The sequence below is a fragment of the Paramisgurnus dabryanus genome, chromosome 6 (genome assembly GCF_030506205.2).
Source record: "Paramisgurnus dabryanus chromosome 6, PD_genome_1.1, whole genome shotgun sequence".
Classification (NCBI taxonomy): Eukaryota; Metazoa; Chordata; class Actinopteri; order Cypriniformes; family Cobitidae; genus Paramisgurnus; species Paramisgurnus dabryanus.
The window spans coordinates 18502773-18527438 of NC_133342.1; the positions used below are offsets into that span (position 1 = coordinate 18502773).

General features: G+C 37.4%; 2 protein-coding genes across 13 annotated transcripts; one reads left to right on the plus strand and one right to left on the minus strand.

Moving 5' to 3' along the window:
- Window positions 1-210: 210 nt before the first annotated feature.
- fubp1 (far upstream element (FUSE) binding protein 1) lies at window positions 211-11668 on the plus strand. Of its 8 annotated transcripts, none has more exons than XM_065269514.2 (20): window positions 211-378; window positions 930-1023; window positions 1218-1253; window positions 1367-1406; window positions 1481-1530; window positions 1640-1711; window positions 1825-1846; window positions 2891-3053; window positions 3461-3559; window positions 3648-3746; window positions 3844-3946; window positions 4078-4314; window positions 4417-4577; window positions 4710-4855; window positions 4939-5015; window positions 5096-5236; window positions 5509-5583; window positions 7837-7896; window positions 8232-8389; window positions 8657-11668. In XM_065269514.2, exons 1-20 carry the CDS (start codon window positions 289-291, stop codon window positions 8663-8665), a joined length of 1932 nt encoding a protein of 643 aa, XP_065125586.1. In that variant the 5' UTR covers window positions 211-288; the 3' UTR covers window positions 8666-11668. The 8 variants fall into 8 exon arrangements, with proteins under 8 accessions (XP_065125586.1, XP_065125563.1, XP_065125578.1 ...); XM_065269491.2 differs by having other exon boundaries at window positions 1484-1530; window positions 1825-1882; XM_065269506.2 differs by having other exon boundaries at window positions 1484-1530; window positions 1825-1882; window positions 5111-5236.
- Window positions 9111-24465, minus strand: miga1 (mitoguardin 1). 5 transcript variants are annotated; one of them, XM_065269581.2, is made up of 16 exons: window positions 24329-24465; window positions 23404-23535; window positions 22230-22398; window positions 21906-22021; window positions 21643-21778; window positions 21106-21242; window positions 20634-20754; window positions 19144-19238; window positions 17845-17963; window positions 17113-17185; window positions 16918-17004; window positions 16739-16837; window positions 16459-16593; window positions 14594-14647; window positions 14298-14414; window positions 9111-13182 (listed from the first exon to the last, which is right to left on the minus strand). In XM_065269581.2, the coding sequence occupies exons 2-16, from the start codon at window positions 23491-23493 to the stop codon at window positions 12964-12966; spliced, it is 1767 nt and encodes a 588-aa protein (XP_065125653.1). In that variant the 5' UTR covers window positions 23494-23535; window positions 24329-24465; the 3' UTR covers window positions 9111-12963. The 5 variants fall into 5 exon arrangements, with proteins under 5 accessions (XP_065125653.1, XP_065125662.1, XP_065125624.1 ...); XM_065269590.2 differs by having other exon boundaries at window positions 19144-19235; window positions 23404-23561; window positions 24329-24458; XM_065269552.2 differs by having other exon boundaries at window positions 23404-23561; window positions 24329-24458.
- Window positions 24466-24666: the final 201 nt, after the last annotated feature.

A 24666-nucleotide genomic window follows, 5' to 3' on the forward strand; every position in this document is an offset into this window, starting at 1 on the left:
TTGTGTTTAAAAATACAGTATGGAGGGCCTATCCTTAGAGTTTAGCAAATACAAGCAAAAATAAAAAAAGAGTTGTTTGTTAGTTGTAATAATGTATAATTTAAGCTACAAAAAGAAAACATTGCAACTACATTCATAACGGGTAACTTTCTAAATGGGACTTTTATCTCATTTCCGGTGTAAGCTTTCGGGCGGAAGAGGGATCGGGCACGAGACTGCAGTCAGTTCTCTTCATCACTCTTGCGCTTAACGGCCATCTTCCTTGTCCGCGACGACTGTTTTACAGATATGGCTGACTACTCCAGCGTGGCTCCGCCGTCAAATGCCGGTGGAGGGGTGAACGATGCATTCAAAGACGCCCTTCAGAGGGCTAGACAAGTAAGTATTTTATTTTAGTCCCTAAAGCTGTCGTGTTTGGAGGTTTTAAACGGAAAGTATCTACAAAGCGTAACGAGCTCATTTCGCTAACATGCTAATCGGAGGCCCTCGAGGCATTACAACAAAGGGGTTTTAGATGTGTGCGTTTTTTACTTAAATTTAACTCAAGTAAAACTTGTTTAGTCGAAACTGTCTAGTATTTCAAAAACAGTGTGCACACAAGACTCGTTTGCGTTATTTTGAGAGTTAATATTTATTGTCAACTCCATTTGTAAGATCCACACAAATAATGACCACACAAGCTTGGTTAATATATACGTTAAAGTAGATTAACATCCAGGCATTAACGTTACCTCAGCAGAAGCATAAAACGCATGGTTGATAATATTTTAATATAAATAAGAGAGTTGCAACTTTGTGATTTTGTTTTAAAATGCTTCCGCTATGACGATGGCCTAGTTTTGTAGTAGGCCTCCGTTGTAGGTTTTCTCATCTGTAGGGGTTTTTGGGTGTTACACATTTTAACGAAATTATACTTTGTGTACTTTAAGATAGCGGCAAAAATAGGAGGTGACGGGGTTCCCCAATCTTCAGGTACAAATGAATTTGGATATGGAGGACAGAAGCGACCCCTTGAAGATGCAGGTAAGGAGTGTTTTAAATTTTGGAAAAATGTCTGTTTTTGTTGTTATGTAACGTTAGCATAATTTATACTTTGTAGTTTTTGTAAATAACAGCCTTGGTTATGTACTGCTATAGCGTTAGCTTTGGGATGTTTATGCAAGTATGGTGTGTCTTTTTGTGTATTTAACGTGATCTTGTTTTTCCTCTCTGTTTAGATCAACCAGAAACAAAAAAAGTTCCACCAAGTGACCGTAAGCATTGTCTAGCCTGAATTTAAAACAAATGCATTGCTTGTACGTTATTTGAATGGAGTGTTTTTTATTTTTCATGATTGAAACTTTAATTTCATGTTTGAATTTTCCAGCCTTTTCTGCTGTGATGGGAGGAATGGGTGGCCCACCAAGGTAAAACATTTCACATTTTGTATTTGAAGGATTTTCGTTTATCCTTTTTTATATTAATATAGCATGTCCATTAGTAGGTCGTTATCAGAAGAGTTCAAGGTTCCCGATGGCATGGTTGGCTTCAGTAAGTAGTCCTATAACTTACTATGCATTCATGTCCTTAATTTCATTTAAATATTTTTAATGGACTTGCATATAAAGCTAATTAAAAAAATGTTCAATGTTGTTTGCAGTCATTGGGAGGGGAGGAGAGCAGATATCAAGAATGCAGCAGGATTCAGGCTGTAAAATACAGATTGCTCCAGGTGAGACAAAATTCGAGTGTGAGATTTAGTGAGACGTAGTTCTTTAATTGTTATTAGCTTTCTGAAACATAAACATGAATTAAAAGACTGTGTTTTTCTTTTATACCCAACAGACAGTGGTGGCATGCCTGATAGGTCAGTGACATTAACAGGCTCACCTGAGTCCATCCAGTGAGTATCTCTACGCACTGTCCTATTAACCTGTTAAGCCACCTCCCCTTCAGCACACACTATGAAATTGGCATGCCCACACTAAAATGTTTTCCTCTTCTAAACTATTTGACCTATTAATGCGATTGTGATCTTTTGAAAGACGAATTTTTGACTTTTCCAAAATTTAAGAATGAAGATAAGTTTTAAATGTTTAAGTACAGTGAAAATCTTATACACAAACTATATTTTATTTATAAGAAATAAATATAGATGTCCCATATTAGTCAAGAAAGTTATTTTCAAAATTGAGCTTGATGTCACAAAAAACAAGGTTTCTGCAAGCTTTTTTTATCCTGGAACATTTCCAAACATGCCTGCCCACAGGACTGTTCCTAATCCCCCTGCTATCCTAATGATGTAGAAATGGGCAGAAAAGCTACATAAAATATTTATTTACATGTGCCTAATAAATCTCTAAAACTTTTTGGTTAAAATTTACACTATATAAACATTTAAAATTAAATGTGTTTTTACTGACTGAGGGAAATAAACGGAGTGCATGCATTGTCATTATGAAACCTTAAATGGTAAAAACCAGACATGTTTTTTACATACAGAAGTACTTGCATTTGTTGTGAAATTATCAAACGCCATAGTACACCATGCTGTGTGCGCACTACTGGTATTGGTACCAGTATCGATACCTGAAATTCGACAATAATATACCCAACAATAACTTTATTTCTCTGTACTTAACTGTGTAATAAAAAACATGCATTTATTTTGTGAAATAGCATTTCGATATCAAATCAAAACCCTTTGACCTTTGAGATTACAAGTTTAATACCGTTCTTGGTCATATAATACATGATACACTTTGGTTTGTAAACAAAAACCCATCGGGCCGGCCCACATGGATCCGTCGGCTTAACAGGTTAAACAGAGCTCAGAAATGCTGCATGGTTAAAAAAAAATTCAGTGTTGTTTTTTGGAGATAATGTATTCTTTTTTTTTTTACCTTAACAGAGCTGCAAAAAGGTTACTGACCGAGATTGTTGATAAAGGCAGACCATCTCCAGCTTTCCACCACAATGATGGACCAGGAATGTCAGTTCAGGAGATTATGATCCCTGCCTCCAAAGCAGGCCTGGTCATCGGGAAGGGAGGAGAAACAATCAAGCAGTTGCAGGTGAGGCACACATGATGATAGATATTGTTGGCTTTTCTGCATTTTATTAAATCTCGGATGTGGGATACTTGTCAGAAATAACTTTGGCATTGACCATAAATTTGTAACAATTATAGTGTTAGTTCCTTATCAGCTAACAAGACTTTTAAACCAAAGTAGGTGATAACCAAACCGATCATGAGCCCCATTGACTTCCATAGTAGCATAAAAGAATACCAATGGGGCTCATGATATGTTTGGTTTCAAACATTCCTCAAAATATCTTCCTTTGTGGTCATAAGAACAAAGAAATTTGTCAAAGGCAATGTATGAGATGTTTTAAGTTGAATAACATGCAGCATAATAATCTTTCCTGATGTTTTCAGAAATGTACTTAACTTTAACTTTTAAATACTATTATTATATAGGAACGTGCTGGAGTAAAAATGGTCATGATTCAAGATGGACCCCAAAATACAGGTGCTGATAAACCACTCCGGATCTCTGGAGATCCTTTTAAAGTTCAGGTGAGAGTGTGTTGAAACTAAACTTGCATTAATATGCTTATGTTTTTTCAACACGCATAAATGTTTAATTGCACATTTGTCTCTGCAGCAAGCTAAAGATATGGTGATGGATCTGATCAGAGATCAAGGTTTCCGTGAACAGAGGGGAGAATATGGTTCTAGAATAAGTGGAGGAGAGAGTCTGGATGTAAGTACAGATACATGAATCAAATCCTATATTTTAACTTAAATTATACATTTATTTGTTTTGAATAGAAGTGATTTAAATGGTGCTATTCCTTTAGGTCCCTGTGCCAAGGTTTGCAGTGGGAATTGTGATTGGCAGGAGTGGTGAAATGATCAAAAAGATTCAGAATGACACTGGTGTGAGGATTCAGTTTAAACCAGGTATATAAGTTTACTTATACACTTCTTTATAAAAGCTTAATTTAGTGAATGCCTTTTTGTTTTATTAATAAGGTCAGTTGTGCACTGTTTGGCTTTGTGCCATTAATACTAAAACTTGTCCTTTACTTCAGATGATGGCACCACACCAGAGAGAATCGCTCAGATCATGGGGCCTCCAGACCGGGCACAGCACGCAGCAGACATCATAACTGATCTGTTAAGGAGTGTACAGCAAGGAGGGCCCCCTGGACCTGGAGGGAGAGGAAGAGGGCGTGGACAGGGAAACTGGAACATGGGTCCCCCTGGAGGCCTGCAGGAATTTAATTTTACCGTCCCTACCATGAAGACCGGCCTCATTATTGGCAAAGGTCCGTGGATGCTGATTTTAGCTGTATTTTTGGACAGATGCATATTTTTTTACAGAAACCATGAATTTATTAACATTGTGGCACTGTGACATTTTTCTCTAGGGGGTGAAACCATTAAAAGCATTAGTCAGCAGTCAGGAGCCAGAATAGAGCTCCAGAGAAACCCTCCACCTAATGCAGACCCAAATATAAAGATGTTTACAGTTCGTGGCACACCTCAACAGATTGACTATGCCAGGCAGCTGGTCGAGGAGAAGATTGGAGTGAGTTTTTTTTTTTTCTATATATGCCTACCAACTTTTTACTTATTTCAGATCCTGTGTGTAAAAATAACAACAAATAGTAGTATATAATTTTGGAAGACATTTAAGTAAAATATATATATTTTTTCAAAGGGTCCCGTTAGCCCTATGGGAGGCCCTCATGGTCCTCCTGGGCCACATGGAGGCCCTTCTCATGGCCCACCTGGTCCACAGGGACCTCCTGCTCCCATGGGACCCTACAACCCTGGACCGTATGGTCAAGGACCTCCTGGACCACAGTAAGTACATTTTACCCATCTTAATGTATCTATTCTTAATTGGATCATTATCTTGACACTTAATGCTGTATTTTTATTTTCAGTGGCCCTCCAGCACCATACCAGCCACAAGGTTGGGGCAATGGATACCCCCAATGGCAACAAGGACAGCCAGATCCCAGTAAGTGCTCATCCCTTGACTATCATCATTACATTTATTTCCACTTCTGTTTTTGAGTGCAACCTAAACGGTCTCATCAGATGTGTGCTCTCCAGATAAAGCTGCGGCTGACGCGAACGCTGCCGCTTGGGCAGCCTATTACTCTCAGTATCAACAGCAGCCTCAGGGCCCCATGACGCCCACCACAGCTGCCCCAGGCACAGCCCAATCCAACGGACAAGGTACATTTTTACCTGCACTCCACAAAACTGCTCCACACCCTTCACACACACTGTTGTATTATAGTATTGAGTAGCCTTTCAGTGTAGCCATCATCACAGAGTTCAGTTTTAGAAAGTCTTTACTTGTCGTCTTGATCAGATCTGGAATGGCCTTTCAACTAGCATTCATAGGCAGTGTAGTATCTGAGACGCTCAACCTAGCAAGGTGAAGGACTTTCTATAGCTCTTGAAGGAATGGTTCTCAATTTCTCAAATTGTACCATTTTTAACAGGTGACCCGCAAGCTCCAGGTCAAAGTGGACAGGCAGATTACACCAAGGCCTGGGAGGAATATTACAAGAAATTGGGTATAAATATTTTGTAATGTAGCTTCAGGTTACTTTGTTTGAGGGATAAGGCAGCAGGGCTTGAATAGCCAATCAGTCTTATTTTAATTTTGGAGAATTGAGGGGCTTTGTGGTCAAATTAGTGGTGTTTTTGTGCCTACAGAAATTGGTCTCAAACCCTGCTGTTTAGAGCTTTAGTGTCTCAACAGGTAGAATAGGATTATGTGAAACAAACACCAGTGAATAAGATTTTACTGCTCATTTTGCAAATGCATGTTTATCATGGATAAATGTGTGACCCTGTCTGTGAAATCCAGGCTAAAGTCTGATAATATAATGGTTTTACTCTGTCAATATTAGAGCTGGGACAATAATCACGAGTCATACTAATAACACCTTTCTGATATTGATTCTGAATCGCAAAGGTGGTATTATGCACAGTCCTTTCATGCATTATGGTAGAGGTCTACATGGGTTAAAAAATTTGTACCCGAACCTGAAAAGACACAAAGATGTGCTACACTGAATCGTTTCGGACCAGTCTATTAATTGAAAGTTTGACCGGGATCCGTGCAGAACCCAGAAACATGAAAATGCACTACCCGGAACCGACGCGGACCCACCGTGGGAGACACGGAAACTCTTTAGCTTAATAAAAAAAAATTAAAATAAAATAAAATTTTATATTTTGCCAATTTAGCCTTTTCCATTATACCTGACTGTGATGCACAATGAAATGTTTTAAAAGATGCAACGTGCCTGTTTTGCCAAATCAAACTTTTAACGATGCATCACAGCCAGTATACATAACGGCGCTTAATTTTTTCTCATCTTTGTCCACAATTTGCATGAAGGAGGCCCAGACAGAAGATGTGCCGGTTGGTTTAACCTCTATATTTATTTTCTTCTATGGCGCTTTTCCATTGCATAGTACCCCACGGTTTGGTTTAGTTTGGGTCGGGTCAGCTTACTTTTGGGAGCTTTTCCATTGGGTGCAGTACGTAGTACCAGTTACTTTTTTCGTACTACTTCAGGTTGGGGTTCCAAGCTGATACGTGATGCAAAAACACAGTAGATCACTGATTGGTCTGAGACCAAACATCTATTTGTGGTGGCCAATTTTAATTTTGTGGCGGACTGATAAATAATAAATGTACAAGGACGCTCTCACTTGTATGATGTCACAGCAATATGCAGCGCAAATATAACGACACGCCTATAATCCCTCCCACTGCAAAGTGATACCAAACTCGATGGAAAAGCTAACCACGCCAAAGTGAGGTGAGCTGACCCGACCCAACTAAACTAAACCGTGGGGTACTATGCAATGGAAAAGCGGCATTAGCCTTTTCCTTACATCACTCATGAAGGTATCCGTTATTATCATGCGTGTGGATTAACTCCGCCCACCCAAAGTCGATAGTTTTTTTTAAACACGCGCACAGCACTGACTGACTATGAGGCTGATAATGGCTGTGCGTTCTCTGAGTCCGATCGATTCTTGTATTACCCACAATGTTAAATAGAACCGGTACCCGAAGTAATCGATTAGGACCCGACCCAGCTGATCATTTAAAATCTAGACCCAAACTTGTACAAGTCCCAGGTCCTCAGGTCTTTTGTGTAGACCTCTCCACTGAGTTTGATTTGTTTATAACATGCATTTGAAAAAGCAACACTCGTAAAACATAAGCATTGTAAATATTCTTTATTATCATGGAAATTCCTGAAAAGGTTTGAAGAACAGCAATATAGATATGCTTATTGGTATTTCCTGATGCTGCGTTTGTAAATGCTACTACTTTTGCTGGGCATATTGAGTTTCTGCACGAGAGCGCCCTCTGGCTTTTGGATGTAGCGCCATTTCACTGTAATTCATTGAGAAGAATAATCGAACAATTTATCGCCCTAGTCAATATTAAATATATCAAGGTTATATTTTCATAGAATACTCTTTACAGTATGTAGGAAGTGTCTTTAGCTGGGTTTTCACAGACTGGGTAATGTGTACTTTTTCCCAAAATTGTGCCTTTTTCTACTGTGTTTCTATGCCCTGTGCACTTGTATTTAATTTTGCAATCATTGTCATTTTTAAGTCTTAATGTTAAATGTAAATTAATGTTGTGCTTGAGCAGTTAATGTTGTAATGGCCAAATTTGAAATTTGATCATGTTAGTAGTAGGTTAAATATAGGTACATTTTCTTAACACAGTTGTTGGGTGGTTTTGTGTGTAGGCTCACGATTAAACACTCTGTTTAATGTTGTCTTTTTAGGTCAAGGACAGCCTCAGCAAGACTACACCAAGGCATGGGAAGAGTACTATAAGAAACAAGGTGAGAGATGATGAATTTGTCATTTTATTTACTTTGGGCAAGCACACCACTTTCACAGTCCTCTGCTGTAGAGCTACTGTACACTCGGCTGCCCTAGAGTAAAGCAGTGGGTTTCTGTCCCGCCATTCTGAGGCAGTGTGGCCGGGGTCGTTCCCCCACTTATAAATACATTTATGCATTTGGTGTAAATGCTTATTCAAAGCGACTTGCAGTGCATTGCAAAGAATACATTATACCCACTAACGCAATGTCCTACCAAAAAATGCTTAGCGTAACTGATTTTGTTAACAAATGACCTTCAGTTTTCTGATGCTTTTGTTTGCTTTTCATCTCAGGTCAAGCCGCTCCTCAGGCGGCTGCAACAGCGGCGACATCTCAGCCGGGAGGTCAGCCAGATTACAGTGCAGCGTGGGCAGAGTACTACAGGCAGCAGGCAGCGTACTACGGCCCGGGAGCCCCTCAGTCTATGGGAGCTGCACCCCAGGCTCAGCAGGTACACTCCCCCGAAATCTCCCACCGTCTCTAGCCCGTCTTCTTTTGATAGATGTGCATGATGTACATTTCCTCTGTTTTTGTGCGTGTAACATTTGCTTCCACAGGTTCAGCCACTTTGCAGCGGAGTCGTCATGTCAACGCTTAACCAAACCCTTTCCTCCTCAGACAGCCTTTTATTTGTTTTCTTTTTTATTTTTGTAGGGTGTTGCATAAATGTTTCTGCTCTTAACATGTTGTGTATTTCTTATGTATTTCTTCTGCACAGGGCCAGTAATGTGAAGTGGACATAAAGTAAATGCTACATTGTCTGAAAAAAACCTTTGTTAAATGTTTGGATGCAGACGCCATGATGAAGATCTTAATTTCATTGGTTTGAGTGTATAAACTAGATCGCAGACCAGCTCCACAGTCAAGTATATATAAATATTTTTCCTTTTTGTTTGTTCACTCTTGTAAATGAACGGTTTGTTTTTAGTCCGGTAATATTGGTCATTCCAGCTCCTGTATCTCCTGTATCATTATGTAGTGTTGAGACTAAACTAGTCATTTCCATGTAAATCATCTCAGTTTTAATATGATATGCCTGTTGTGTTTTGCAATAAAACAAAATGAAACCTCCTTTGTTGGTAAGTGGGGTGCAAATGTGGGGTGGAGCGCATTTATTTCCTGTCGGGATAGGGTATAGTTTGCCCCCCAAGGCATGAGTTTCTCTCTCTCTCTCTCTCTCTCTCTCTCTGTTCATATTTACCAAATGGAAATTTGCTCTCCTGTTGTTTTATTTTTTTATTTCTCTCTCAACTGTCTATACTATATACCTTGATTTTTATTTTGATTCCTGGTCTGTTTTAAAGTCATGAGGTCATGCTTGCTTAAAAATAGAGCGTTGTGTTTTTATACTGCATTTTTTTTTACTGGTCATTGCTGTGAATGTAGGAATAGACAGGTTGTCTAAGGCAAGGTGGCTTGGTGTTGGCAAGGTATGTGACACATGCAATAACTCACTTCAGTGCTGTAGTGTTGCTCATGATTGTTGTATTTCATCTGGTTTGCCGAGGTAGTGTGCACTTTTAATGAGAGACATTTCCTCCCTCACAGGCAAGTTTAGGAAGTCGGTAAGAAAGTATGCGTTTTTACATGAACTGTTCCTTAATATTGTGACTGCAAACATGTTGCAAGTATATTGTAGTTTATGTTGCTGCTTTTTTACAGGCCAGTTCAAGAGTTCAACAAGTTCATGCCTTTGCAAAATTACTTGTCCCCTTACTATATTTGAAATGTTTCAAGTCCATCATTTCTGTATATATTTCTATAATTGCTGGCATTTCTAAACCTTTTGATACGATTAAAAAGCTTAAATGCGAAAAGACTACTTTTTTGTCTGCCCATTGTCTGTTGGCATTCCTCCAGTATAGGCCCTGTAGGTTTTTGGAGACTCTGACCTCTTCCACAGCAGTGAATAAAGAGCTCTCCGCTGTAAGTACACCATGTACATAACTTGTATGGCCCAGTTTCTGTTTTGCTGTCAATGCAATGTCTTTGACCAACTGAAACGTAATGTATTTAGCTATCTAAATGTTGCCCTTTTTTGGGTAAGTATTTCAGGGCTGTAACCAATTCAAGTTACTGATGTCTCTTTCAAGCCTGTGATTTGATAATTTTTCACATGGGACTGTTATTTGTATCGAAATCAGATTTTTGCCACTCTTTTAGGAATTGTCTCTCAGACGTTTTCATATAAAACTGTGAAATATATATATATGCCACTGTGCAGCACAATGCTTTTGTCAACTAAGAAACAACATTGTCTAGACATGTACATTTTTCTTGTGCTGTTATTTACTGCATAGACCTAACAAAAAGACCCTCATGCAAATGTCAACCATAAAATCTCTGCCTGTTTTTGTAATCTCGGTCATTTGAAGGCATTCTGATTTGATTTGACTGTTCATTAGTGGCACAATGAGAGCCATGCAATGTTTAATTTTGCAGTGTCATCCCTGACCTTGCACCTTAGGTTCTGCAGCAATAACACAGGTAAGAGCGTCCTAAGAAATCGATTAAACCTGTGACCTAGTGTAATGCATATACTTGCAAAACGCAGCAAATGACCTCAAATGATAGATGTCAAAGTTTCTTGCAGTTAACAGACATGTCAGTATTTAGCATTAAAGGTCTGTGATGAAGTAATGAAATGCATGGCATTGACCACAAACCAATTTGTTTTTCCTCTCCCAATATATTAAGATGTAATGCAGATTAGTATCTTTAGATTTGTTACACTATCTTTGATATATATATATACTCAATGTTATTGACTGTTCATTGTTAAAACATTGGTAAGTGTTAAGATTGCTCATATTCCATAGTAATTGTTTCATCTGCCTTATTACTGTTCCACATTGCATGCAGATGCAGATTAATTCAAAGTCAGCCCTGTGTATGAACTGATTGATTGATTGATTTGATAACACTGACGTATACTGTGTGTATGCTCATGTTTCATTGGATTTGCAAGCTTTATTGATGCCCCTCTGTAGTGCTAATGTTTGTCCCACATTGCTGCCTTCATTCTCACTCACAGTGTTGAAGACGCTGCAGGTGTAGTTCATAGAAATCAGGTCCTGAGCTAGTTTGTCCGTAAGGAGGAATCCTTTGAGTCTGTCCCTCCGCTGAACGTAGACTGTTCGAGGGCTCCAATTATAAGGTAAAAATATGTCATGAGGAATCTGTCATTGCAAAGTCAATGTTTTTAAGTTTAGGGCGATGTTGTTTTGATGAAACTCGTGTTTTGATATAGAAATATCTAGCTATGTTTCTGTATTATTGGTTGAAAAATGGCTCTCTGAAATGTTCTTTGAGTACATGCTTTGCCTTTTGCTGATAAGCGTAGGGAATTTGTGCATAAATGCTATACAGGTGGACCATGACCAGGAATTTTTCTTTTTTTGGCCAGACTGATCTTTAGTTTGGCACTGATACGGAGAGTTGTCTTTATACTTAGTTTGTACATTGCTGCATATCTTTTTGTATGCATGCAAGATGTGCTTTCCTTTTGAGCAAATTGTTCACAACAGAATTCGTGGGGGTCTAAAAGCGAAGAGAAAATCGGAGGCTATCTGAGAAATTTGGAGCATGCCTTTGAGGTAAAACACAAATGCTATCATGAACTGTTAAAGATGAATGTACTTTTGCTTTTTTCAATAAGAATTGTTGGTTTGAAATGTTGGTTGTTGCCATTAAGGTTGTTGCCATTGTCAATAAAATTGTTATCTTTGAACATTTTTTGTTTTTAATTTTTTTAAAGTTAATACAAAAGTCTTGGTTGAATCATAGGCTCATAATACATAGATAATGGACATGACAATATTTATCTTCATTATAATTTCAGAACAAAAAGCTGTTTTTGCCACATTTTTTCAGTATTTTGTGATGTTCTTACCTCAACTTAAATGAATTAATACATATCTATCTTTTTTCAAGGGTGCACTTGATCTTTGTACAGCATCTTGTGAATGTGTTAACATTTAGCCTAGCTCCGTTCACTTCTTAGGATCCAAACAGGGATGAATTTTGGTTGAAGTGTCCTTCCGACATAGTTTATACGCTTAAAAAAAATTGCCATGTTTTATTTTGTGCCACCATACTTGTGTAACTACTTATGGAACAGTCTTGAATTAGGGAAAACATGGAAGTGTTAGGTGGCTTCTAGATTCATCCCTGTTTGGATCCTAAGGAATGAATGGGGCTAGGCTAAATGCTAACACATTCACGACACGCTGTTCAAAGTTTAAGTGAACGCATTGAGCAAAAAATAGGTATGTATTAAGTTGAGGTAAGAACATAGTAAAATATTGAAAAACGGTGGTGTTTACCTTAAAGGAATAGTCAAACCATTTGCCATATTAAACTGTTATTACCTCAACCTAGTCGAATAAATACATACCTATCTTTTTCAATGCGTGCACTATAAAGCGCGTTGTGAATGTGTTAGCATTAAGCCTAGCCCCATTCATTACTATGGTACAAAAAAAAGTTTTATTTTGTGGAACCATACTAACTGGTATAACCCCTTATGTAACAGTCTTTAAATAGGGAAAACACGGAAGTGTTTGGTACCATAGGAATGAATGGGTCTAGGCTAAATGCTAACACATTCACAACGCGCTGTAAAGTGCACGCATTGAAAAAAGATATGTATTCATTCGTCTAAGTTGAGGTAATAACAGTTTAATATGGCAAAAGGGTAGACTATTCCTTTACATTCACATCTATCAGCAAAACACTTAACATCTCTTAAAAAAAAAAACATAAGATCTTACGAGACACTTGATGATACATATTCACAATAGTTTACGTTTTTTAAACAGCAAGCACTCAAGTTAAAGAACCTTAAAAAAAAATGATCACTGGGACACTACATAAAGCATACATATAAAAAACACATTTCTAATTTTAAATATGGCACTATTACTGTCGCCCTTCACGTGTTTTATTAATGTGCTCTGCAGTCCAGATTTAGCTGCTTACTATGAATAAATGGAGGGCAATAGGGTTTACAGGTCAGACCGTAGCTTACTGGACCTGGGTCTCCAGCAAAGCACTAGAAACCAAGTGCAAAGGTGTGCCAACGCAGCCATTTAAGTGATGAAGTGAGTCGACACCCATGTAGGCAAGGAGAAGCTCAGAGCGTCTGTGCAACAGGTGCAGGATGTCCTCTGCAAGAGTATCCAGACTGGAGTAACGTACTTTATCCAGGTCAAAGATGTCCTTTAGGAAGAACAGCACCTGCTCCTACGTGCCAAAACAAAACCCAGATAGTTTTATCAAATGTCCTTGCGCACTGTGGTTAATTAAAAGTCAGAAGTTGTCTCCTCCATTATTGAGGAGACAACTGAGGCTTTGTGTCTTGAACAAGTACATCCTGTGAGCATGCTGCCACAATGTACATGCCACTAAAATGGATTTAGAATTTCTATATGATTTTAGTCTAATATAAACCGATTATGTCAAATGCCTAGAGTAATCTGAGACTAAGATCACGCCATTTTGAACATCTATGGCTGTATTCATAACAACATACTGTCAATCACAAGTTGATCCAAACACAGGTTGGGGAGGGGCTATTAGTATTTCCAATTCACCTAACGCCAGGTACACACCAAAAGATGTTTTACATCTTATAAGATTTTCTACATGTGATAGACCACAAACATGAAGATGTGTCAAAGACCGATTTTCAACTAGAGTCTCACATCAGAATAAGCATGGCAGATGAAACGCAGAAAGATATTTCAATGTTAGTGTTTGGAATGATTTTCTCAAAAAACTGAAGGTAAGCAAAGAAAAGAGTTTGAGTAAAGTCATGGAGACAGCGAGAACATGGTCTGTACAAGTTCACTTTGCATTAACTTCACTTTGTGCTGTGCCATGACTGCTTCCGTCTTCCATCATTTTGCTTTCTGACTGGATAATGTTTCGTTTCACGTGATCATTTCAAGAGCGTGTGCACGTTTGTCCTCGGGTTACCCCCACACATCAGGACTTCTGATCGTAAATATTAAACATATAATTTAATTCGGGGTGGCCCCGACATTCTTCTGATCAGGTTCAGACACTCTTAACACACAGAGGGAAAATCTGACAAGATAATCTAATAAAATAGCTAAGATTGTCGAAAGGGGGGAAATCGGCCAACAATCGTCCCGATTATCTTTTGGTGTGTACCCTGCATGTTTTTGGTCTGTGGGAGGAAACCGGTAGGTAAACATACGCTTGACATAAGGAGAACAAGCAAACTTCACACAAAAAAGGCTGATGTAGCCAGGGCTTGAACCGGCAGCCTTCTTGCTGTTACCCACTGTGCCCCCCGAAATGAATACTATAGAGATGATGTAATTGTGCCTTACCTTAAAGAAGCAGCAATAATCATGCAGGGAGCTTTTGGGGCCCAGGAAACCCCAAGCCAAAACGGGACTAATGTGTTCACATACTGCATAGAAATGGGCAATAAACCCATCTTGCACCTGTACACAAATAAATTAAATATGAAAAAGCTTATGGCAACTTTTCCTCCATTAATTACATTGATTGGGCATTTGGATAGCTTACAGCAGTCTAATAAAAACCATTAGGTCTTAAAATCTGGCATTTACACGTCTGCAGATATGATGATTTCAAGCAAATAGTCATCCCAACACATTACCTTTATATGTTGCCTCTTCTGCTTTAGAACAGACCAACAACTTGATGCAACAGCCTGTGATTGCAGGAAAAAAAAATTTTTTTAATCAACAAAAACTTCTTGATTTGTGTTATTTATAGTTTTGTCCTAAATATATCAACTGAAATGTTTAAAGTTATCTGTAGCTGTGTTTTCATACAGATTTGTGCAAAACGTATGCAATATCTTCTAGATGTTGATAAAAAAAAACTTGTGTTAAATGACAAAGTGTCCATTAACCGTGACTAAACACAGTTTTTCCTCTCGTGATAAGTCATTCCAAACATTACGTCGACTGATGTTGGTAGATTAACTAAACATCCACAGCACTAGGCATTATTTTTAACATGAAGGAGAGTGTTATCCAAACATTCATGCCAAGAAAACCCCTTATACTTAGAAGCGACAACGTATGAGGTGTTTCTTGAAGGTAATAGTACATTATTTTAAATCAAAAAAGATGTAGGAGTGTTATCCAAACATTATTGGCCAGGAAAGCCTCTTGTACTTGGAGGCAGACACATATGAGGTGTTTCTGGGGAATTTAATAAACCAATTTCGTGTTTGCAAACAGAGATGATGTTTTTTGTGGGCGGAGCCAAACTGGTTGCAGAAAGTGACTGCTCCGCAGTAGGGTTGTGAAGTGTTTTAGCATTAAACCGTGATTTTTATGGATCCGGTGTTCTGTCGAAGTTTGATTCCCCTTCGTTTCCCTTAAGTGCAATGTTTCTTATAGCGTTTTAATCACGTTACGTTTATTTTTTAGATAGATAAAAAGTTAAACTGGCTTGGCTACTGATATGCATGTATGTAATGTATATGTATTGTTCTTTTTTGCTAAATCAATTATTTTTACAGTCTGAATCACTAAAGTACATATAAAAGCAATACTATCATGTATTATATATATAATATCGTTTATTAAATATTTCATAATTTTTTTATGTTTTCTATTATTTCCTCCTTATATTTATCTTACGTGTTTGTTCAAAAACTATTATAAAAGTATTATGTTTAAACATACATTAAAAAGGCCTGTTTATATATTAATAACACTTTACATCATGTGTGTGTGTGCTATATTTATATATTTATTAAGCATGTAAACATAATAATTTTAGAACAAACAGGAAGAAGACATAAGCTAAGATATAAGGAAATAAAAAGAAATAATAGAAAACGAAAAAATTATGAAATATTAAAAAAAATTGTGATATTGCTTTTTCAGTATATAAAAACTTTTATTCTGAATAAATGATAATTGCAACGTGATAAAAACGCTATAAGAAACACATGAAGGGAACAGACTTCGACAGAACACCGGACATCTTCTCTACTTATTTTCTATTCTAATTATTAAAATATTTCCAGATGATTTTCTTGCTCCATTCTGTCCGTTTAAGGGCTTATTGTAATCATAAACACCTACGTTTATCTTCAAATGATGTCTTCGACGATGGTATTCTATATAAATGAAAGCCATCATTTTTGGCATTCTTATTCTGACACTTAACAGCACAACAGGACATTTTCTAGTGAGTTATCTTGCTCTTTTCACTCGTGTCTAATTCATTGCCACTGTTTTTCTGCAACCGCATTGCACGCGCAGCTTGCAGTGACGTAACTGTGACGTCTACTCTAAATTGGTCTATACATACGTCATCTTCTAATCGTTTTGCAAAATACAGATAATCAGAATTGCCTGAAAAACTCTCTCATGCGAGCGTAACAATTTTTTTGAGATTTATGGGAGTTTTTGCGAAATTGAGGTGTTTCCGCTGGCCGCATTTTCAATTCCCAATTTGAAAGGTAATGGAAACACAGCTGGTTACAGATTCAATACTTACTGTCTCTTTAAAGGAGTTGTTGAGCCAGCGATTGTTCACTACATTCTGTATGGAGATCGGTGGATTCTCAAGATCCTCAAATGAGTCCATCAGGATGAAGTCAAGAACAATGTCATAGAAGTTTAGATGCTTTACCTAAAAAAGACATAGCATGATATTTTCTAATAATAGTGAAAGGAATTATCAATAACAGAAAAATGTGTTTTGGTTAACACGGATGATTTAAGTTTGTTTTTTTAGGATGGGTCTTTACATAACTATATAGCAAAAGATCTCTCACCCCTCTTGCCGAAAGCTCAATTTCGGTGTTCTCCCAGTGATCCGATTGCTCGAGGAAGCAGATCATTTCTTCAAAGACCTCCTCAAATCTTTTTGGGCTCTGAAAAGCACACAACACAGTTCAGCTGGGTTGAAAACTCGGGCTTCATACATACGCATTTTACACAACGGATCACCTACCTTCCTTGCTTTGACAATTATTGAAGATAATATTTTCTTTCCAGTGTCAGCCAAAAATGCTCTAGTTGCCCGTTCGCATAAAATGACCTGAATTGAAAAGCAGTTTATCACACAGCCTCCAATTCACTTTACATCCCACACCACAAACAACACCAGTCTATTAAAGGCATAGTATGCAAGATTTCATTAAGTTACCTCACAAGCCTGTCGTATACAATGCAGCTTTGCCAGAAAATCAGTGTCTCCAAGACATTCAAGCATCTCAGTTCTGTTCATGAGGAAAACAACTAGTTAACAACAGTCTGCATGAACATAGTATAACTTAAAAGATAAACTTAAATAAAATGAGGTCGGACTGAATTGATAGTTGCTTATAAACATACAGTTTTATAAAATGGTTCAAATAAATATTACATGGCAAATTATTTGTGACCCTGGTCTTATGACGCACGGGTATATTTGTAGCTATAGCTAACAATACATTGTACGGATCAAAATTATTGCTTTTTCAATGACAAAAATTACTAGGATATAAAGTAAAGATCATGAATCAATGAAGATATTTATTACATTTCCTAATGTAAATATATAAAAAAATTATTTATCATTAGTAATATGTGTTGCTAAGGACTTCATTTGGACAAGGCGATTTTCTTAATATTTTGATTTTTTTACACCCTCAGATTCCAGATTTTCAAATAGTTGTATATCGGCAATTTTAAACATGGACCCTTATGACCAGGGGTCACATTTGTAGTTATTATTGATGCCTTTATTGCATTCACAATTACCAACTGTACAATTAACCACATGATTATTTGCTAAGTAGCGATGTGACTGGGAGATTATATTTTGGCCATAAAACCCTGATAGAGAGACCCACATCTAAGTAAGTTAAATATCCCATACTCAAGATCCTTGACTTACCGGAGAACTCGACAGGAGATCCTTCCCTCTTCAGCCATCTGTAGCGCCTCCTCATAGAAGGGGTAATGACACAATGACCCCAGGGCATACGCACTCCTCATCTCTCTGTGTTCAGACAACTGTAACACACAACACAACGGTCACTAAACTGGACTGACCCCAAGATCACAAACCCAACATTTACTCAACATTACACAAATGAAGATTTTTTTTGAGGAATGTTTGTTTTTTTAAGCACCACTGACTTCCATAGTAGTATTTTTTTCTTACCATAAAGCCAATTGTGCTCCTGCTTGATTACAAATATCTCCCTTTGTGTTCAGTACAACAAAGACATTCATACAAGTTTGGAACAACTTGAGAACAAAATGATGACTGAATTTTATATTAATATTTGGTTGAACTATCCCTTTAAAGGTGCAGTGTGCGAGTTTTCAGCGACAACAATACAATACAGTTGATTATGTAAGGTCTTTATACACCACTGGTATATAGTATATTATATTGCATTTCTGTCAATATATCCTCCTAAAATTTACACACTGCACCTTTAAATGATATACCATTTCATTAGCATTACACTAAGAAGAAAGATCTTTTATATTATGACTATGGGGATTTGAGTTGGGAAGAGGCTTAGTTTACATGCAGTTTCTCCTGGGATCTCACCCCCTGACTAAGTGGAATGCTTCCAAACTATTTTTAGGATTCATCGTGAGGTTTGTTTATAGTCATGACCCACTTTTCCTGCTCAGCTCTGTTCTCACAGTGATTTGATGTCAGATAAAACTCTTTTCTTAAGTGCTGAAAGTGATTGCAAGCAAACTGCTACTGTTCAGCCGTGACTCAGTCATTATCACTTATACAAAATACATTGAACTGAATGGATAGGGTTGATATTACTGTAACGTTTTGGTTTTAGATCTTTATGATATACTATGATAAAAAATGGTTTTGCATGGGGTAAGTTCAACATGATAAACCCATTACACTATACTGTTAGTTTTGGATATGCTTTTGCACAATGACTGATCACTGAAATATGTTGTAGCATCTGTATCGTTCGTGTTTCTTACAAGCGTGCACACTAGGAGACTGTCAATGACTTGGATGTAAGGGGTAAGACTATGATCTGGGATTTTTTTTTGTCACTGACTTATGATGAATTATAAAAAAGTACAAGCTTTAGTGTGAGACATGTAGTACAAGTCTCCTGGTATGCATTCACTATCCAAGAACTTGCGTCATGCAGTACATGAAACTTCACCACTCAAAGCGAAGGTCTTAAAATTCCCTCACCTCTGCGGCCGACACAAAGGAATCCGTGGAGGCGATACTGATCGAGTCTCTGAGACAGATGTCTTCAAGGTCCTCTTTCACTGATTGTTTATCTGCTAAAGAACATGAGCGCATACAGAAGAATGTGACACAGAGATTCGAGAGTATCAAATAGTACATGTCTGTGTTGTGTATATTTGCGTATAATGTAAACAGCATAATGCCCCATGCACTGGAAAGTGGGTGAGAGGTTGACCAGTAAACAGTTGTAATGTAAGAAGTTTATTTAACATCTTAATTTGGATACAGAACATGAGCTGAGCATTAAGCAGCTCTATTTAGACATTCAAAGTTGCACATCTACCGCATGTCCTTTGTTGTCGGATGACCTTGCAACATTATTTATGTTATTTACATCAAATATTTCAATCAAATTCTTGCTGTAGTTATTAAAGGAATATTCAATTTTCTTAAAAGAAAAATCCAGATAATTTACTCACAACCATGTCATCCAAAATGTTGATGTCTTTCTTTGTTCAGTCGAGAAGAAATTATGTTTTTTGAGGAAAACATTGCAGGATTTTTCTCATTTTAATGGACTTTAATAGACACCAACAATTAACACTTAACTCAACACTTAACAGTTTTTTTCAACAGAGTTTCAAAAGACTATAAACGATCCCAAACGAGGCATAAGCAAAACGATTGTCATTTTTGACAATAAAAAAAACAAATATACACTTTTAAAGCACAACTTCTCGTCTAAATACGGTCCAACGTAATTGCGGTCCAACGTAAATGCGTAGTGACGTAGGGAGGTCACGTGTTACATATATAAAACACACATTTGCGGACCATTGTAAACAATAAACTGACACAAAGACATTAATTAGTATCAGTTGACATACAACAACGTAGGAACGGTCCTCGTTCTCAACACTTGTAAACACCGGGGCGGAGTTTCGCGTTCCTCCTCTTGACGTCATGACGTATTGCGTGGGGTCACGTTGGCGCATCACGACCGGATTTAAACAAGAAGTTGTGGTTTAAAAGTGTATATTTGTTATTTTTATTGTGAAAATTGACAATCGTTTTGCTAGATAAGACCCTTATGCCTTGTTTGGGATTGTTTAGAGTCTTTTGAAACTCTGTTACGTGTTGAGTTAAGTGTTAATTGTTGGGCTCTATTAAAGATCATTAAAATTAGAAAAATCCTGCAATGTTTTCCTCAAAAAACATAATTTCTTCTCGACTGAACAAAGAAAGACATCAACATTTTGGATGACATGGTGGTGAGTAAATTATCTGGATTTTTCTTTTAAGAAAATGGAATATTCCTTTAAAATATGTGTGCTGTGTGAACTCGAGCTGAGTTGCATGCTTATTATGTTTGCATCGCTATCAACAGATTATATGCATATATACAGTTTACAGAGCAAAGATGTTTTTCCCTCTTCTATAAATGCTGGTTTAACTGTTAAACAGATTATCTGTTCAGGTGAGAGACTCACCATTACTAGGATGTGTTGAAGGATCGGTCATTCCCAGGGTCCCCTCGAATTCCTCCTGTAGCCGATAGGCTCTCTGTAGCAGAGACTCCAGCTTATGAATGAAATCTGTACTGATGATGTTCTAATAAAAAGTAAACATGATCATTAGTCAAGTCATTTTCATCTATATAGGGCTTTTCACAATGCATGATAGTTCAAATAAAATTTACAGAAAACCATACTGTTGTGTCTCTTAATGAGTCTAGCAGTCCAAAGTCTACTGTGTCAGGCACTTCATAACATTTTTGTATTATTGTAACATATGTTGCCAGGCAGAAAAGTCTGATAAAAATGCTAATAAGCCAGAAATCATGCCAGATGCACTTAGCAGGTTTTGCATCGGAACCCTTCATATTTTATCTGACTCATTTTTAATGGAAATTTGAACCCATGACTGTAATGATCTATTAGTTAAGCTAGAAAAACAAAATACCTCCATGCTTTCTTCTGCGATGGCATCTCCAGCTCCCAGTTTAACTGCAGCACAGCTCGCCTCGTCCTCGGCTTGCCTGCTTCGGAAGGTTAATGCCTGCTCCCAGCGCTGCAGGGCCTCCTCGAAGAGCTCCATCCCTGTGTGAGCACAACCAACCACACGTGTCAAAAGATTGCTGACATACTGAAACACCTTGTCGTTTTATCTGAAAGATGACACTTTTGATCATCTGCAATATGTTGCCGAAATGCCCTATGATTAGAAAATTGTGACAATGAGATGATTTCAATTTTGTTTTTAAGATTAAAGCCTTAACTCTTTCCTCACCATTGACAAGTTATGTGGTTCTATCGGCATCTAGTGGTGAGATTCCAAATTGCAACAAACCTCAACTTTGAAATGCAAAGAGAAGCTACAGTAATGAGATAATGAATGTGATATTGCCTAGTTCGACAGTGAACTATGATTTATCGTGTAGCCTTATTCCCATCTTTACTTAAATATGTAGGTGAATATTTACTGTCTGCTAGTTCTCACCCATCAGGTAGAGATTCTCTGGACTGGTGACGGGGATGCTGAGCAGGTTACAGACGTCACCATCATTTCCTTCCTCGTCCCAGCAGCCAGAGCTGTTAGCACAGGTGCAACTGCTGGAGGAGTGTCTGCTCCTCACCTGAGAAAAAAAATGTGCCAAAGTTCTACATCTCAAGGGCTTCCAAGTCCAATATTGTTTAAATCAGCATGTCACAGTACATATTAAGTAATGACAATATACATGCAAATCACAAAAAATAGCTTACCGAGGCCAGACTGTGCAGGGAGCCTGAGAACTTGCTGTAAAGGTCATTGAACTGCACATTAGAAGAGGAGCAGTCCTTTAGGTTCACAGGCAGATTTTGAGCACTGCTGGCAATCTCTGAAGGAAAAGGTAGAGCACAGACACATCAGTACAGCATATATGCCTGTTTTCTATAAAGTTGTCGAACGTAGCAGATGACAATGCAATATTTATCCATTCACGCACACAAAGTGACACAAAACCAAAAAGATTGCAGCTGGTACTTTAACATCACTAAAATAATAGAAGTAGTGTTGGAACGTGAGATATTTTGTGCGTTTGTTACCTTTAGTCAGAGGGATACTGGTCAGGAACTCAAACTTCTCCGGCTCTACAGGCGAACCAGCTTTTTTCTTGCCCTTTCTCCTCCTAAAGCGGCGAGCGAGGAAGATAAGGGAGACGGCACCGAACGCAGTGGCTGCAAACAGCTTCTTAGTGCCTGCGCTTAGGGTCACCTGATCAGGGAGGTAAAGGGGAGACATAAGGCAATGGTCAACTCAGGATCAACATTCAGCTGTAGCCACACAGAGATCAGTGTGAGACATGTACACAAACAGAGGGTGAGAGAGTCAGAGTGATAGCAAGGATTAAGTGACTTGAGACGACTGGCTGGCATTTGGCTGGATGTGTGCTGATTGGCTTGGGATATATGAACTAGCAAGGGCAGATCAAGGACCTCTAAAAACACAAATTAGCTAACATGACTTGACCACATCATATCTCATAAAATATCATATGTCACACTTTTATTGATTTTTAAAAATATTAGATGCAACTCAAACTTGCCCTCCAGTGCAAAACATATTGAAATGAAACTGCAAAATGTCTCATGTAAGTTTCTGACATCAGACAGATGCTTATTTTATAAACTTTAATTCTAATTTACACGCAAACAAATAGACAAACATACACACACCAAAAGGAACTCACAAAACAACACTGTAGCGAGTTATTAGCACTATTATTAGAAACCTAATAAGTGAATCTTGGTGCTATAAAAAACATGCCTATCCATGATTACCACAGCATTTCCCAAGCTGGCATTGTTATGTATTGTTAATCTTTATTCCACAGAAATGTTTATATAAAAAAAGACAAGAATTTGGTTGGGAAAAGCAAAACTAGCAATCCCATACATCACATGCTTTGGTAATACTCAGCTTATTCTTAAAACCGATCCCACTGCATCTAACACTTCTGTTAAAAAACTACTTTGGACTTTCCCAAATCTCCAGTAACGCATGCATTTAAAATTATATTTTAAAATAAGAATATTAGCCATACAATCTCTTAATGCCAAATGACAGTGTTTTGTAGTAAAAATGTTTATGACAACTCTGCAATATTCTTGTTCATTCACTTGTTACAAAGACTATTAAGAATCATAGGAAATAGGATGGCAAAGTGTGGAGGACAGGATTGAAAGTCTGCTGGCTTTATTATCCTGTTGATCTGTTTACCTGTGGGAGTGAGCAATAGACCGACAGAGGCAGGTCCACAAAACGCAGTGCCGCCACCTTCACGGACAAGTGCGTCATGTCCTCCATCATGATCCCATAATTCCTTTAGATGAATATCAACTACAGCCCAATCTTCATTGAATCACCACCAGTACAACCTAATAAAACAAACATGATATTACAACCCTCACATAATTTAATATTTTTGGCATTAAAAAACATTCTATGAGAATCTTGACACAATTTTGTACTATGCCATGAGACACATTTACTTCTATGCATGGGTCAATGACGTGACATGCATATTTTTGTACCCGGGGGCATTATGTTCTACATATCTTGATTTATTTGTGACATGTCACTTTATTCTATGAACCCTATGTTTTAATACTTTTTTAGTATTTTATTTAAAAAGAAAAAAATTGTAATTAGAAGCTTATATAGATAATGATTGGTTGTACCACCTGACATTTTTTTTGTATGAATCGGGATATAATAAATATTGTGACAAAAAAATTATTTAAATGTACTGAAATGTTCTTTAATAAACAAAACTTTCTTTAAACACATCATTTTATATATGCATTACATTAATTTTTAAAAATACGTTTTTAGCAGCTTGTTTTCTCATTGACCCGCATGTCAATAAATCACATCACAGGCTGACATCAATCAAGTCTGACAACAGCTGAAAGATATTATGCTGAAATACATTATCCACTGTTTAGTAACAATCACCTAATAACCGTGATTTTTAATAGTCATGTGTTTAGAGTAATAATTTATCAGAGCATTAGCCACATTTCCCTTGAGTTTCATTCATTTGTTCTTAATAGTATATTTAACAAATTAATAACAATTTCACCAGACATGGAATTGGATTTGTGGATTTTGTATTAGAGAATCAATTAAACGATTACAGTACCTACATTTTATTCCCATGTCATGTTATCTGTCCTTTATTACTGAACCCAATGCGAAACACTACGTGCGGTGTAAGCGATCTCGCGTGGAGGCAGAAAATCTGCGAATCTAGAACAAACGTCCGTAAAAAAACGTCCGGTGCCAAATTTCAAAATAAAAGCACATCCACAAAAATTAAACAAATAAACTATTTACCGTATATTATTAAAACATTATGAATACACGTATAAACACATGTATATGTCGTATATATTTATTTCGTAAGAAGTCTAATTTAGTCAAAATGTACATTATTTTTTCTTCATCTTCCACAATTACACAAAATGAATGACAAATGGC

Coding starts and splice junctions, on each gene's coding strand:
- fubp1 (XM_065269482.2), top strand. CDS start 289: ATGGCTGACTACTCCAGCGTGGCTCCGCCGTCAAATGCCGGTGGAGGG. Junction 5,016..5,095: donor ACAAGGACAGCCAGATCCCA/GTAAGTGCTCAT, acceptor CGGTCTCATCAG/ATGTGTGCTCTCCAGATAAA. Junction 5,237..5,508: donor AGCCCAATCCAACGGACAAG/GTACATTTTTAC, acceptor CATTTTTAACAG/GTGACCCGCAAGCTCCAGGT.
- miga1 (XM_065269581.2), bottom strand. CDS start 23,493: ATGATGGAGGACATGACGCACTTGTCCGTGAAGGTGGCGGCACTGCGT. Junction 22,399..23,403: donor TCTATTGCTCACTCCCACAG/GTAAACAGATCA, acceptor CTCCCTGATCAG/GTGACCCTAAGCGCAGGCAC. Junction 16,594..16,738: donor TTGAGCTTTCGGCAAGAGGG/GTGAGAGATCTT, acceptor TGTCTTTTTTAG/GTAAAGCATCTAAACTTCTA.